Source organism: Sander lucioperca, chromosome 3 (assembly GCF_008315115.2).
Source record: "Sander lucioperca isolate FBNREF2018 chromosome 3, SLUC_FBN_1.2, whole genome shotgun sequence".
Taxonomy (NCBI): Eukaryota; Metazoa; Chordata; class Actinopteri; order Perciformes; family Percidae; genus Sander; species Sander lucioperca.
In genome coordinates this window covers 45,543,798-45,557,710 of record NC_050175.1, presented here as the reverse complement: position 1 = coordinate 45,557,710, position 13,913 = coordinate 45,543,798, and the positions used below count along the sequence as shown (strand labels likewise).

Sequence of the window (13,913 nt, the reverse complement as noted above, 5' to 3'; positions counted from 1 at the left end):
TGAAGTCTGGAGTGGAACTGACAAGCTCTGTAAGTGGATAACATTGTCAAGAGAACCAGCCTGTTATGGTCTGGATTAGATTTTTTGGTTATTCCACGCAGGTGGGTTCCCCGCTAAGCAGAAATACATCAGCACACTCAGCACTGTCTGAACTCAATACCAGGCGTGATGCGGCATCTCTTACCATGTGCAGTAATTACATTGTAACGCTTCCCAGTTTCTCGTAGTGAGGGGAGATTTGCTTGTATGCAGCAGACCTCACCAACATCTGTTTATTTCCTACTCCCTTTCCTGTGGACTTTATTAGTTATCCACTGCACAGCACACACTTCCACTAATCCACTGAGGCCTGCACAAATTCTCATTTTCAATGTGATAAATATGAAACAGCACTCTGAGAGAAACTGGTGATTTATGAATATGAGGCGAGAGAGATGATTGTTTGCTTGTCCGGAGCATCAGATTCTTCCCCCCAGTAATGAAAACTTAACAAGAGGGAAACTAGTCGCAGGAAAGAAAAAGCCTTTCAAGCAAACAACTGAGCAAACGTGAATGTTTAATTAATCAGCAGTGACAAAAGGGAACAACAATCAACAAAGAGACGCCGATTTCCATTTCTTATGCATTATTCCCATTGGCAAATCACAGTGCTGTCAACTACCACTTTGCTCTCTACCCCATCGCTATGGCTGTCCCTGCACTGCACCGACAAAAACCCTCGGAGGGCTGCATTCCGTTTTAACTGAGATCCAAAACAATGAGCAGCAGGGATCAAGTAACCAAGTTCATTGTTGTTCCATGTTTACATGGATTCTTTTGCACTGTTTTGTTCCTTTTTGCTTCGCGCCGCAGTAGTGGAATGTAACAAAGTACATTTAGTCAAGCATTGTACTTTACTTGATTCTTGTCTTTTCATGCCACTTTCTACTTCTACTCCGCTACATTTCAGAGAGAAATATTGTACTTTTTACTCCACTACATTAATCTGACAGCTTTAGTTACTACTTACTTTACAGATTAAGATTTGTGCACACAAAACACATGTAGTTTAATAAACTACCCAACAATAAACCAATCAGAGTGTCATATCCCATTCCCTTTAAAAGCCAGGCGCGTTTGTACCTTGGCGCATTGCTATTAGGATGGCGGATTTGCTGAGTAGGAAGGCAAGCTTTTCAGGAGAAGGAACTGATCTGTCTTGTGCATGAAATGAAAGCGTGCAAGCAGATCATATCATAATACTATTTCACATTGTAATATTTTTATTTTTAATCTTTCACATGTTTGTGTGCTGCTGTGCGTCCCTGTGTGTGTAACAAGCATAGTGTGGCCGCGCTGTGCACGAGCCTAGGCACATTTTACTAATGTGCTGTTAAAATAACCGTGAAGTGCTGCGTTGCTGACTTTAGACCAGGTTTTTGTTGGTCAATGGCGCGATCACTTTCCGCTGCCTCAAGATAGCAATACGCCCAGAATGCACCTGAACACACCTCCCTGTAAGACCAGCACGCCCATGGGCGCACAGATGGGCGCAGGTGCATTTGCAATTTAAAAGCCATGGGAGCTGGACGGGAAATTACTTTCTTAAACTAAAAAAAAAAAAAAAAAACTAAAGACACTTGCGTCGGGCTCTGCGCTGTGCCAGGTGCAAGATAGGGCCCTGCGTTGATTGACAGAACGGTTTTAATTGTTTCCAGTTTGTAAAATGTGAGGGTTTTTCTGCATTAAGTACTTTTACTTATAATACATCAAGTACATTTCCTGATGATACTTATATACTTTTAGTAAGTAAGTAACATTTTCAATGCAGGACTTTTAGTTGTAACACACTATTTTTACAGTGCGGTATTAGTACTTTAACTTAAGTAAAGCATCTGAATACTTCTTCGTTGCCACCGCAGCAGCAACAGCAACTAATAAAAGTCGTCATCATCATGAGAAGCTGAAGCTAAATTGCCGTTACCTCAGAGAAGTGACGTAAAGGCTGCAACCTACAGATGGGATTTACCAAACAGATTCCGTTACATACCTAGCACCATCTGCCCTAGCATGTTATGTCAGCTTTGTGACAGGTAACAAGGGGACGCTCGATGAGAAAACACAATAACAAACGCATAACGCCAAACAACAGACCTCGGCACCCTCGCTGAACTCCTCCAATGTCAGAACGGCATAAAGACACACTCTGATCTCTTTCCTGCTACTGATGGAAACATTTTCTACAAGACTCCTGCTGCTCTGGGGTCAGCGGCGAGGCTCCCCTGAAGAAAAAAAAGAAGAAAAAAAACTGTGTACTGATCCACTTAGAGGCTTCTGCCAATCCTACATGAGCTGCACATTTGAATTTTGTGATCATCCTGCAGTGGTCATTTAAATGCATGGATGGAATAATAATGTGAATATATGAATATATTAGCATACAGTGGACTGGAAAGTGTTTGCGGCGGTTTGTGTAACAGTTTGTGGGGGGGTTTGACGGAAGGTAGCGATTAGCATCAGTCAGAGTTGACATGCTAAGTGACAGTGTGGCGAGTGTAAATGCAAACCCTTTATGCTTTCATTTAGTTTAGTCTGTGTCATCTCTCATTATACTAAAAACGCTTGAATCTTGAATAAAAAACTAACCTCGCACACATTTTTCTACGGCGAGGTTTGTTAAGCCAAATTCTAAATGGCTCTCATACTAAATAAACACAGTGGTTTCTGCTCCTAGTCCCTCTCCCACAGATTTTCCAACATATTACATTCTTAACTCTTTTCTAATCTTTCCATAAATATTTGATGGTAGTGATCACCAGCTTATACCACATTAGTGACTGCACACATGAAAATGTTCAAGAATGCCATTAAAAATCCACATTTTCCACAAATGCTCCACATGATAAGATATCGTGGCCCTTGACCTATGTAAAGTGGAGAATAGGCATTTTTTTTATGCATGCCAGAAGGGCGAGTGCTGTATCTTCATATGCTGATATGGCTGTACGGTAGCGTCTCTGGAATGTGCTCATTGTGCTTTTTCAGCTTCTGTAGAACTCAAGTTGTGTGTGGTAGAGTTTTTAGTATGGCATTCCCTGCGATCCTGATGTATTCATAGGCATAATTTCCCCCCCCCCCCCCCTCCAATATTCAAAACTGGCCGGGTAATAAAGTCAAAGAATTTAAATGCTGTGGCAAGCAAATATTTGTTGTTAAGATGAACGTCATTCCTAATAAAACATCCCGAAACGTGTAATGTTTTGAATCTGCAGAAAGTTTTGAGCAATAAAGGAGATTGATTAATTAATAATAACAATATTTTCATAAATAAAGACATTTGCATGCAGAAAAGGCACACATTGTTCACCAGAATGCGGGAAATGAAGCGTTTGATGCTCAAAATTTCCTGGGGGACGATCCAGACACTCTGGTTATAATTTGTCCCCCCCAATGTTGAAACAAACGTTTTCACTAGATACATTTGAACCTAAAGTTACGCCCTTGGATGTGTTTATGAGTTTAATTTTGCTTAGTTTTTGTTGCATTTTGTTGGTTGGACTTCTTCGTTAGTGGACTGTTTTGTAGAGCAGTGGTTCTCAACCTGGGGGTCGCGAGATCATTCCTGGGGGTCGCCAGATTGCTGGAGAGGAAAAAAATTCAATAACATATTGTAGACTGGGGAATGGTTTTAACATTAATGTGTGAGTTTGGTTCACTCGTGTGTTTCATTGAAAGCTTTATTTGTAAATCAGGAGGTCCTGGAGCACAGAAAGGGGTCCGAAAGCAGGTCAGGGGGAGAGAAGAAGTTACAAACGCATCAAAAATCCACAGAGCCTGGAGCACATTGGACAAGGCTAGGTGCTAGTGTCATTAAAGCAAAGCATTATTTGTTTACATGTATTAATCAGAGCATTCACTAAAATCACCCAAAGTGAGCAGCTCTCTCTCTCTCGTTGTCGAGGGGGCGTGGGGGGTTTGCGAACACCAACCTCATTATTCTTGCGGGACGCGACTCAAAAAGGTTGAGAGCCACTGTAATGTAGAGGATGTAACATTAGCGTTACGCTGCCTAGCTAAGTGTATGTTTACGCTGGCAGCAGTTGTTCACTGCAGCGCTGAGCTATGAGTGAAGTTCTATCGTTTTGATTTATCCTTCTTGCACAGTGTTTTCATTTGCCAAGATGCTCATAGCAGACAAGCATGTAAATAGGCACACTCATTTCCTCTAGTTCCTATTGAGTCATTATTTTGATGCAATAGCCCATTAGAGCCTCAGAAAATCTCACACACTGATTAGGCTGCTGTGTGCGGTGCAGACCAGAAAGGAAGTCTATTTGTTGTGACTCACCAACAGCAGACATTTCTGGAACAGAGGCTCGGTATGGGCCTTCGTTGAACTGCGGCGGATTGTCGTTAATGTCCTGGACTTTGATGATGAACTCAGACGGCGGCTCCAAGGGCTCGTCCGTGTCGGCGTTAACCACCTGGGCTGTTAGCGTGTACTCGGCCTTCTCCTCGCGGTCCAGCCTCTTCATGGCGTGGATGTCGCCCGTTAGTTCATTGATGGCGAAGATGGTACCTGCGCCCTCGCCCGCTAGGACGTACTTGATGTTCTTGCCGCCCACATCCAAGTCCGTGTGTAGCTGCCAATTTAAAAGGAAAAGAAAAATATTAAATGCAGGTGAAAATGTGAAGTGGACTCCTTAGTTTGATCCCACTGTGTAAACGGACACAAGGATGGGTTAATAAATGCAAGTTGATATGCTCAGCAGATTCTAGAAGTTCTCACTGTGTAAATGCAGATAAGTGTACGGTGTGACTGTAATGTGTTGTTTTTGCTGCTGTGCTTTGCGGCAACTAGTGTAGCAAGGATACTAAACGTGGCTCAACATAGCCTACACTTTGCTAAATGAGGCCCGTTGGGGGCAATAACTTTATAAGTAGCACAGGAAATGGACCTTAGCCTACATTGTTCCTCATTATACATCGCAAATACATCATACAAACACACATTGTGGGGGGATATTGCTCCCTACAGTGTGAAATTCACTGAACAAAGAAGCTGGAAGTGCTTTGAATGTGCATTCCATAACACGGCGAGAACAGAAAAGTATCAGAATCCATAAAAAATTAAAGATGAAACTGCACATGACGATCCATGCTCACAAATAACTAGCCCTAAGTTACTGGGCAATACTGCATGTCCCTCATTATTTTGTAATTACAGTTTAATTAGTTCACTAAAGCTGCATTACAGGCTAGGCCGAGTGGTTGGCTCCCATTTGCAGAATGGGCTGAGTATAACTAATGAGTCTGACAATGCTACATAAGGCCGTTGAAACATCTGTGGACAGAAGAACAGGCAGAACCTTCAAAAGTAAATCTGTGCAGGATGAAAAGAGGTCAGAGAAAAAGAGAAACACCAGGGCTTTGACAGGAGGAGAAGCAAAGAACTTTGCTTTTATTCACATAAACAGAAAGAAGCACTTCTTTTACTGTAAGTCACCTTTCATATAAGCCTCTTGATCCCCAAGGTGAGTGACTTTCAAAGGGGAGGAGAGAGGCACCGAGCAGAACATTTACAAATCCAGCAATGTTGCAGTGTTGTAGTGACACGGCTGGCAGCCCTCTTCTTTTCAGTATGTATGTTTGTTAATGTGCATGCCTCTAAAAAACACAAAGGCACACACACACACACACACACACACACACACACACACACACACACAATTGAGCACACAGGCATGCATCACAACATCTGTATTCAGCAGCTTTAATTTCATTTCCTGCCACAGTGTTTCAACAGAGATCCCCGCGGGAGCGTGGTTAGGGTGCAGACTAGCAAGGAAAAAATCTGTCGGTGAGAATTCTGACCTCTAAACCCCGCAATGTTTCTATACGCCAGCTCTTATGCATATACTCGAAGGTGTTGTTTGCAGACACTGACAAAGCACATTCACTTAAATTGTCACACCTTGCACTTTTGTTTTCCTAATTGTGCCATCATTTCACATGAATGATGTAGCTCATTAACACAAATGCCTCGCAACATCCTGCACACTGAGAATCTCCTTAAATGAGCTCAAATTAATGATCTGGTCTGTCATTGTTTTTTTATCCTGTGTGACTTCTAGTGTGTAGTGGTATGCCTGCAGCTCGGCATGTATGGCTGCATGTTTCCACCATAGGGGTGCAAATGTACGGAGCCCCGGAGGTGACATGGAGGAAAAAAGTACACTGACTATACTTTTGCGAGATCTTGACTTTGTTTTGCAAGATATCGAGTTTTATTTGCGAGATCTCTCAAATCCAACAAACGTAGTAGCTAGCTAGTGGTGCTAGCTAGTAGCATGACATAATGATTACATCTCCTTGGTTGTCTAAATACATCCATAGTTTATTTTGATAAGCATTACTAATTAATACAATGCCAATGTGAAGTGTTATAATAAACATTGGCGTTGACTGCAGATGTCAACGATTGCAGGCTAACCTTAGTAGCTAGCGCTACTATCTAGCGCTACTAGCTAGCTACTGAGGTTAGTGTTATTGTTTGTTGGTAGTTTTTTTTTTCTTTCCTCCGTGTCACCTCCAGGGCTCCATACAAATGGACTATTTTAGCTATATGGCTAATTGGGTTTAGGTTGTGCCATACAGTATATCATACATATTTTTAGCAACCCATCAACGATTTGATCCTCAGTGTACACTTGTGTAAAAACGTAATGCACAATAATATAGAAATTAAGTGTAAAGCTTGACTTTTATATAACAAGCACGAGGACCTAGAGTTGTTTTGCCAACTGCTGTTTTTAAGGTCAAGAATAAACTGTTAAGCACAATGATGTTGATTAAGTTACATACCTATATAATTCCATGGAAACTGATTGAATGAGAGTGCACTTTTTGTTGTTTCGTTGTTGATTATTTGGCTTTGTATTTGTAATCTTATCAGAAAAAGGATGGAGATGTACGCATCTGACGAGGGGCCTTTGTTGCATGTCATCACCCAGCTCTGTCTCTCTTCCATCACTTGCTGTCATCTCTCTACTTTAAACTATCAAATAAAGGCATACAAATAAACAAAAAAAAATTAATTCATTGTAAACTCAAGGTTGACTTACTAGCTTTTGAATGCTCATAAAAAGCTAGTGATTGTCACCTTGAAATTACAATAGTTTACCACAGTTAAAATGTGTTGGTTTATTAGTATGAATTGCTATATTCATTAGTTAGACTCCTTCACTTTCTAAAAATCAACATAAATATATAGAAAATATAAACGTGAAGTCATAAAACCATTAAAACAGATAACAGAAAAATAAATGAAATAATCAAAAACTAGGCTAAAGAAGGAAGTTATATGGTTCGATATCAACACTTTCAGCTGCTCTCAGATCCGCTGGCAGGCCGTTCTCAACTAAACATTTTGCCCTGCACTTTGGAACAACTAAAAGACTTGTGCCAAATGAACTCTTACTTGTATCCACTGATATCCAGACAGCATGGTTTGGGTCTTTCGAGGGCAGGGCCTTGTACAACTATAAAAGGTGGAGGGTCATGTACCAGCCAAGCACTTTCAGGCTACATGTCTGAAAACAACACCAATGCATATCTACAACACACAACACGTGTACTGCTTTCATTTGCTTTGGAGGATCAATTCCTCTTCTTGTAACATCAGTTGCCACTTTGTATGGATGTCTAGGTAGAACAAGCCATGGTGCATTCCAGCTGACGAGTTAACAAAAATTACGGATGGATGACTAAATCCTCTACTTTATAAAAATGTCACATTGTGTGCTTTCTTTTGAGAAAAAAAAGTGTTCACTTTGTGAGAAACTGCCACCTTAACACCACATTTCCTGAAAGTTGAGCAGAGGTGGCTGTAACCAGCTGCAGTTCTTAACAATGATGTCTGCTTTAAATGCCCTGGTCGCCCACTTCTTAGACAGCCTTCGCACTGGAGTGCACAGGAGACCATCAAAGAGTACAATTACTAAAAGTGTGTGTGTGTGTGTGTGGGGGGGGGGGGGGGTCTGTCACGGGTCCCTGTCATTAGCTGAGTTGCCTGGGCAACTAAAACAGTTCCAAGAGTCACTGACTTTGACTGTGGCATTCAGGAAACATGCAGCATACGGTACTGTCGCCATGATGATTATGTGCTAATATGTAGACTGGAGTCACAAAGCACCAATACAGTATTCTGAGCACAGGTGGTTTAGACACATAGGCTATTGCCCTGCCAATTTCTTTTTTGTATTTGACTAGTTACAGTGGCAATAGTCTACATCGATAACGTTTCATTTCCGGGATTGTTCAGGTGCTGCCGGAAAATCCGCCAGATGTCCCTCATTTAGGCCGGATGTCCGTCACCTTCCGCTTTCTTTGTGTTGGCATTCTAAACTCTGGTGGATTTATGAAGACTATGGTTAACTGCTCCTCAGATGTCTGCAGGGTAAATCCAGACAGCTAGCTAGACTATCTGTCCAATGTGAGTTTACTGTTGCACGACTAAAATAACCTTTCAACGTACGCATGTTCCACCAAAACAAGGTTCTTCCCGAGACTATTTTGCAGAGGCACCGTGGCTCCATCCGGCGCTTAGCACCGCCCAAGATGATTGTTATGGGTTTAAAGAAATGCCAATAAACCAGAGCACGTTTTTTTTCTCATCCCGGAATGCTGTGTGGACTAGCCAGACCCTCCTCTGCAGCGCTGTGGAGGAAGGTTTGGCAATGCGAGACTACAGTGGCAATAGAGCTCTTAATAGCATTTTTTCACTTAACAGGACGAGTCAAAAACATCTGAGAAGCTGTCATTGAAAACTGTTTGAAAAAGGGCAGGTACTTTCAAGAAAAAAAACCTGGCAGGTGATTGGATGAACCATCTGTCCATTACGTCCACCATTGTTGTTTTGAACAACCAGTTGTGACCGTCACAAACACTTAAACAATGCCCGTAGCTGCTACAGCTGCTCACCGGATGCTGATTGGTTCGGTTAGCTGGTAGTCCAGACACAAACGCAATATTCATTTAAGCCTGAGAGAATACATTTTGGTATAAAATGTGATCCTATGCTTCTCACGTGATCTTGTGATATTGCGAGAACCGTGCAAGGTAAGTCTTGTCACATGTAGTTTCCTTGTACTTGTTCTCAAAGTAAACAGTTGCTTCATTGTATGAATGTAAACAGAATATATCATCAAGAGGTCATAATGCCATTAGTGAGTGCAGCGTGTGTGTGTATATACAGACTGGGGACGTTATTATGAGTCTTTCCTTAGCCACTGTTGACATCCATATATTTTGAAGCTGCAACTCAGGGTGATAAAGAAAACCATGGTTGCCTGAAGAAATTATCTTGTGGCAGTACTTTACAGCACTGTCTGCTTCATGCCAGAACTGTTGTGCACGCCCATGCACATGCACACACATACACACTCACATGCACACCTCCATTTGCCAACCACAACTCCCAATCAGGGGCTGCATGGGACTGCTTATCCTGTCAGCGGAGGAGGAAATATGTCAGTCCCTGCTGAAGATGAGCTTTTACGGCAATCACTTGAACAATCACTGTGTCCTAATGAGAAAGATTCTACAGATTCTACTCCCACCCACCTACCCCTCCAACCACCGCCTCGGGCCTGGCTCCCACATACTTAAGTGTAACCTGACAGAGAGAACTAATGATTTTGCTCCTTGTCAGGGCAAATGGTAGATAGGACATGTGCTCCTCCTATGTATGTACCAGTAGGACTGGAGAAGGAGAGGGAGACTGCAGCGAGGAGCGAGAGGGAAGAGATGTTGTCACTGTGATGCAACTTGTCAGCTTCTGTCTGCTAGAACAGACTACACACAGTACGTCCAACTGCCTTTTCCAAATTCTACCTCAGTTAGTCCTCGGTAAGGGTCACTACGTTTGCAGAATTTCATCTGGGAAAAAAACAGTTACACACATATACTGTATGAATACTTTTTATCATTGGTGAAGGATGTATTCAGTTCCTTTACATGAGTACACAATGTAAAAATGCACCATTCCTGCATTCAAAATTATATTTAAGTAAAAGTATTATCAGCAAAATGTACTTAAATGGACAAAAGTCAAAGTAGAAGAAACAAGTACTTTGACTAGTACAAGAAAAATGGCCGCTGTGACTGATATATTGTTAATACAGATGCAACAATGTGTAAGTAGCATTGTACTTTTGTAGCTGGTTTGGTTGTTGTTGTCAGGCTTGCTTTGACTATTTTACATATACATGTTATACATCCTCATACCTAAAGGACATTATGGGTTCATTTCCAAAGACTCACAAAATGATTTACTGCCGCACTGTTGCGGTTTAATCATGTGACCGTAATAATGTGTGAACTAATTAAGTTTAGGCAAGAAAAATACTTAGGGTTAGGAAAACATCAGGGACTGGCTTAAAATGAGTCACATAAAACTACTAAAATGAGGAGGTAACGTCACGTCGTTGTGTAATGGACTAAAACTGTTAATTTCAAAATCGGTTAATTTTAAAATGACAGTTGACTTTTGGTTTCACATGGGACACAAATCCCAGAATTCTGAGTGAAAGTCCTGTTTGTTTGACCCATCCACCACCCCAACCTACCTTCTTACATAGAATTTGGCTCTTATACTTTGTCACCTCACTTCCTCATTTGCTCTCCCGATAATTACTTCACAAAAGGTCACCGCCAAACAAAAAACTTAATTTTGTGTGTGGTTGCATATTCAACCCATACGGTCGTTTTCTGGGTGCGGACACATGGTTAGGTAGTTCAGTCCAAAGGTTCCAAAGGGTCACAATATAAATCCAAGGGACTGTGAGATGATAAATGGAGTTGAAAAGAAGATAAAACAAAGTTCAGCTTTACAGATTTGTAATCATTTTTGGACATGTGTCTTATCTTTGCTTTATTGTGAAATATTGGACAATTCTAGGCCAGTCTTAGCTCCCAACTGTTGTTGAAAACGTAAGAAGTTTGGAGCAACTAATACACATATGAAACATGTTACAAGGGGACCCATCTACAAACTGCTTCTATGTAACCATTTACAAATGTGTACTTAATTACAGTATGTGAGTACACAGTCATTCCTCCACTGCTTTTTATCACAATATGTAGCATTTGATGTTATTTAATGTAACAAATGATGCAAACTGGCAAAGACACAGCACAGCATGAAAACGTGCTGTATAATGCATAATTGTGTTGACTCTAAATGTCATGTTTGGTGAGATCCTAATGTGGTGAAGACCACAGACTTATTTAACCAAGATTGCATGACCAGACGAGACACCTCCTACTGGAAAATGTCATGTTTTGCATTAAATATGTATTAGATTGCATGTTGTTATGTAAAATGTATGGGAACCCCAAGGCCATGTGCTGGTGGACTAGTTTACATAGCACCTTTTTGTAACAGCCAGATGTTGACCTTTTTCTATCCAGTTCAGTCACTTATTATGACCCAGTTCTCTTCATCTGGCCAATGTGACCCAGTCTCACAAGAACAAATCCATAGAATTCATTCAAGAGGGCCTAATTCTGCAAGGGGTACAGTAATTCATTGGCAAAAATGGTAAAATTAGCGCTACCATTTTTTTCCCCATCTGTACACCCCTAGGCAACTGTAGACTAAATAGTTACTCCAGATAGATTCTGCTCAAACATGTCTGGAAATGAATTGCAGCTTCCTCCCATTTGTTGGATTTTGACTCTGTTAATTACACCTACATGAATAATCTGTAATTCTAAATATTGCAATAACATTTTGAATATACGGAACAGATGGCGCGATGCATGATATATGATACACTTAGCTATTCTTGGGAACATTTTCCCTCCAGTCTGTCTCATGGCACGTAGCGTTTTATCAAATTGGACAGAAAAGTTCCCTTCTGGTGTGAACCATAACATATTTCATCAGAGGAAACCATATATTGAACATAGGTAGAAGCTGGAACATTGGAAATTAAAAGTTTCATTTAGAAATATTGTAACCTGAATTATTGTAGGCTCCGCAATTTTTTTCTTAATAAATGAGGACAGATTTTAAGTGTTGCGTATTTGCTGAAATAGCTATAAGATTGATGATTTTTTACTTTTGTATACCTTTCTTATACCTCAGTGAGAATACAACTCTATAGGTTATATTGTTGTTCTCTTACACTGGCCACACAGGAATTAAATCCATAGGGCTTTGTGGACATTTGATGCAAAAAAAATAAATAGCATTGCTCTTTTGGGAGGGAAAACGCCGTATTCATTCTTTCAAGGGGAAAGCGCACCTTGAATATTTCCCTGTTAATTTATTATCACTGCAGACACTCTTCCTTTATTGAGACAATGGGAAAGAGATAGTGTCACGACCCACATACAAGCAAAGGTCCCGCTTTGTAATTGAAGCCAGCTCCACTCAGAAAAGGTACAGTAATTACAATCAGTACAGAGACTCTCAGTCTTATACCTTGTCCACACAGCTTGTTTTTTTTTCTTCTTCTTTTTTCTTCCTTTTAATGTCGAGAGAGATCATCGGCAAGCTTTCGCTTCCGCTTTCATTCTGTTTTATTTTCCTCTTGGACAATCATGAATTAATGAGACAAACACAAAAAGGAGACAATTTGAACTGGATTTGCGTGCAATCTGTACCAGGGTCAATCAGGGCTAATGTGTTCCGTGTCCATCCCTGCACTTTGAGCAATGGCACATGTGTTACATCCACACCCAGAGGCGCATTATTGCTTCTGGAGAATAAGTCAAAGTCAAAGCAGCTACCTTTAGTACAAGAGGGCAACGCAATTAGATTTAGCCACCCATGAAGAGCCTTTTGTTTGTGAGTGTGGATGCATGGGAGGATGCATTTTAATCATAGGAGGGTACAGTGTCATCACAGAGAAATAATGGAAAATAAGAAAATAAAAACAACTCTGCATAATGCACCCAGCATGCAAGCATTCTTCACTATAGATTTTTACCGCCTGCTCATTACATGCCTGTTGTTACAACAAGAGAGCACTGGACAATCAGTCTGTTCATTGGTGTGTGCCCAACCTACAATGCCAGAAAACAAAGCTAAGTAACATAACAGCACTTCTGGTATGAAGCATTTGTCCAATGTACGGGCAGCTCCACATGTATCCCGGAGAAAAATCTGTGATTCAAGCAAAGTGAATAAAAAAATAAATAAAAGAAAATGACAAGAAAGAAAGAAATGTTCTAAACAATGAAGAGACAGAGCCGTGAAAAAAGTGTAAATGAGCTTGGCTACGAAGGCTGTGGCGCACATGCTGAGTGTTAAATAGAAGGAGATTGTTTAGCATTAACCTCGACTACTGTCATTACCCTACCTGTGGGCCCCAAACTCATCGGTATACACAGCGTGCTGGAGGTGGGTGAGTGGGTGGTGGAGGGGCGCAAAACAAAACAAGCTTAATCAAGAAGCACAACAGTTTTCTTTTTCTTCAGCGTGGCTGACCTAATCAAATCAAGGAATGAGATTGATTTCACGAGGTGCAGATGGATCCCGTAGCAAGTCTAATTCAATGTGCCGGCTCTCCACTATGATGTGTGTTTTCTCGGTCCAGATGGTGCCGCTCGGGTTTGTAATTCATATTTCAACATTTTACTCCCCCTCCCTCCCTCCTTCCTTTGCTTCCCTTCCTCCCGCCCTCCTTTCAATCTCTCACAGGCTTTATTTTCTTCTTCTTTTTTGTTCGTGGTTTAACCACAGAGTATATGAGTGTGGATGTGGAAGTATCACAGACTCATGCGTCATGGGTGTGTGTGTGTGTGTGTGTGTGTGTGTGTGTGTGTGTGTGTGTGTGTGTCTCATGTGATCTTGTTAAATGTCACAAACAACACATGCCGACTGGTGAGTTTCATGTGGGAAGTGTTGTAGCTCATGTTTAGGA

General features: G+C 41.2%; 1 protein-coding gene across 2 annotated transcripts in view; it reads right to left on the bottom strand.

Annotated features, from left to right (window-relative positions):
* The window catches only part of cdh8 (cadherin 8), a 109,476-nt gene that overhangs the window by 62,526 nt on the left and 33,037 nt on the right, over window positions 1-13,913 (bottom strand). For both annotated transcript variants that reach the window (XM_031290697.2, XM_031290698.2), the window contains exon 3: window positions 4,328-4,622. In XM_031290697.2, the coding sequence (XP_031146557.1) occupies window positions 4,328-4,622 (295 nt within the window). The remainder of the gene's footprint in view (window positions 1-4,327; window positions 4,623-13,913) is intronic.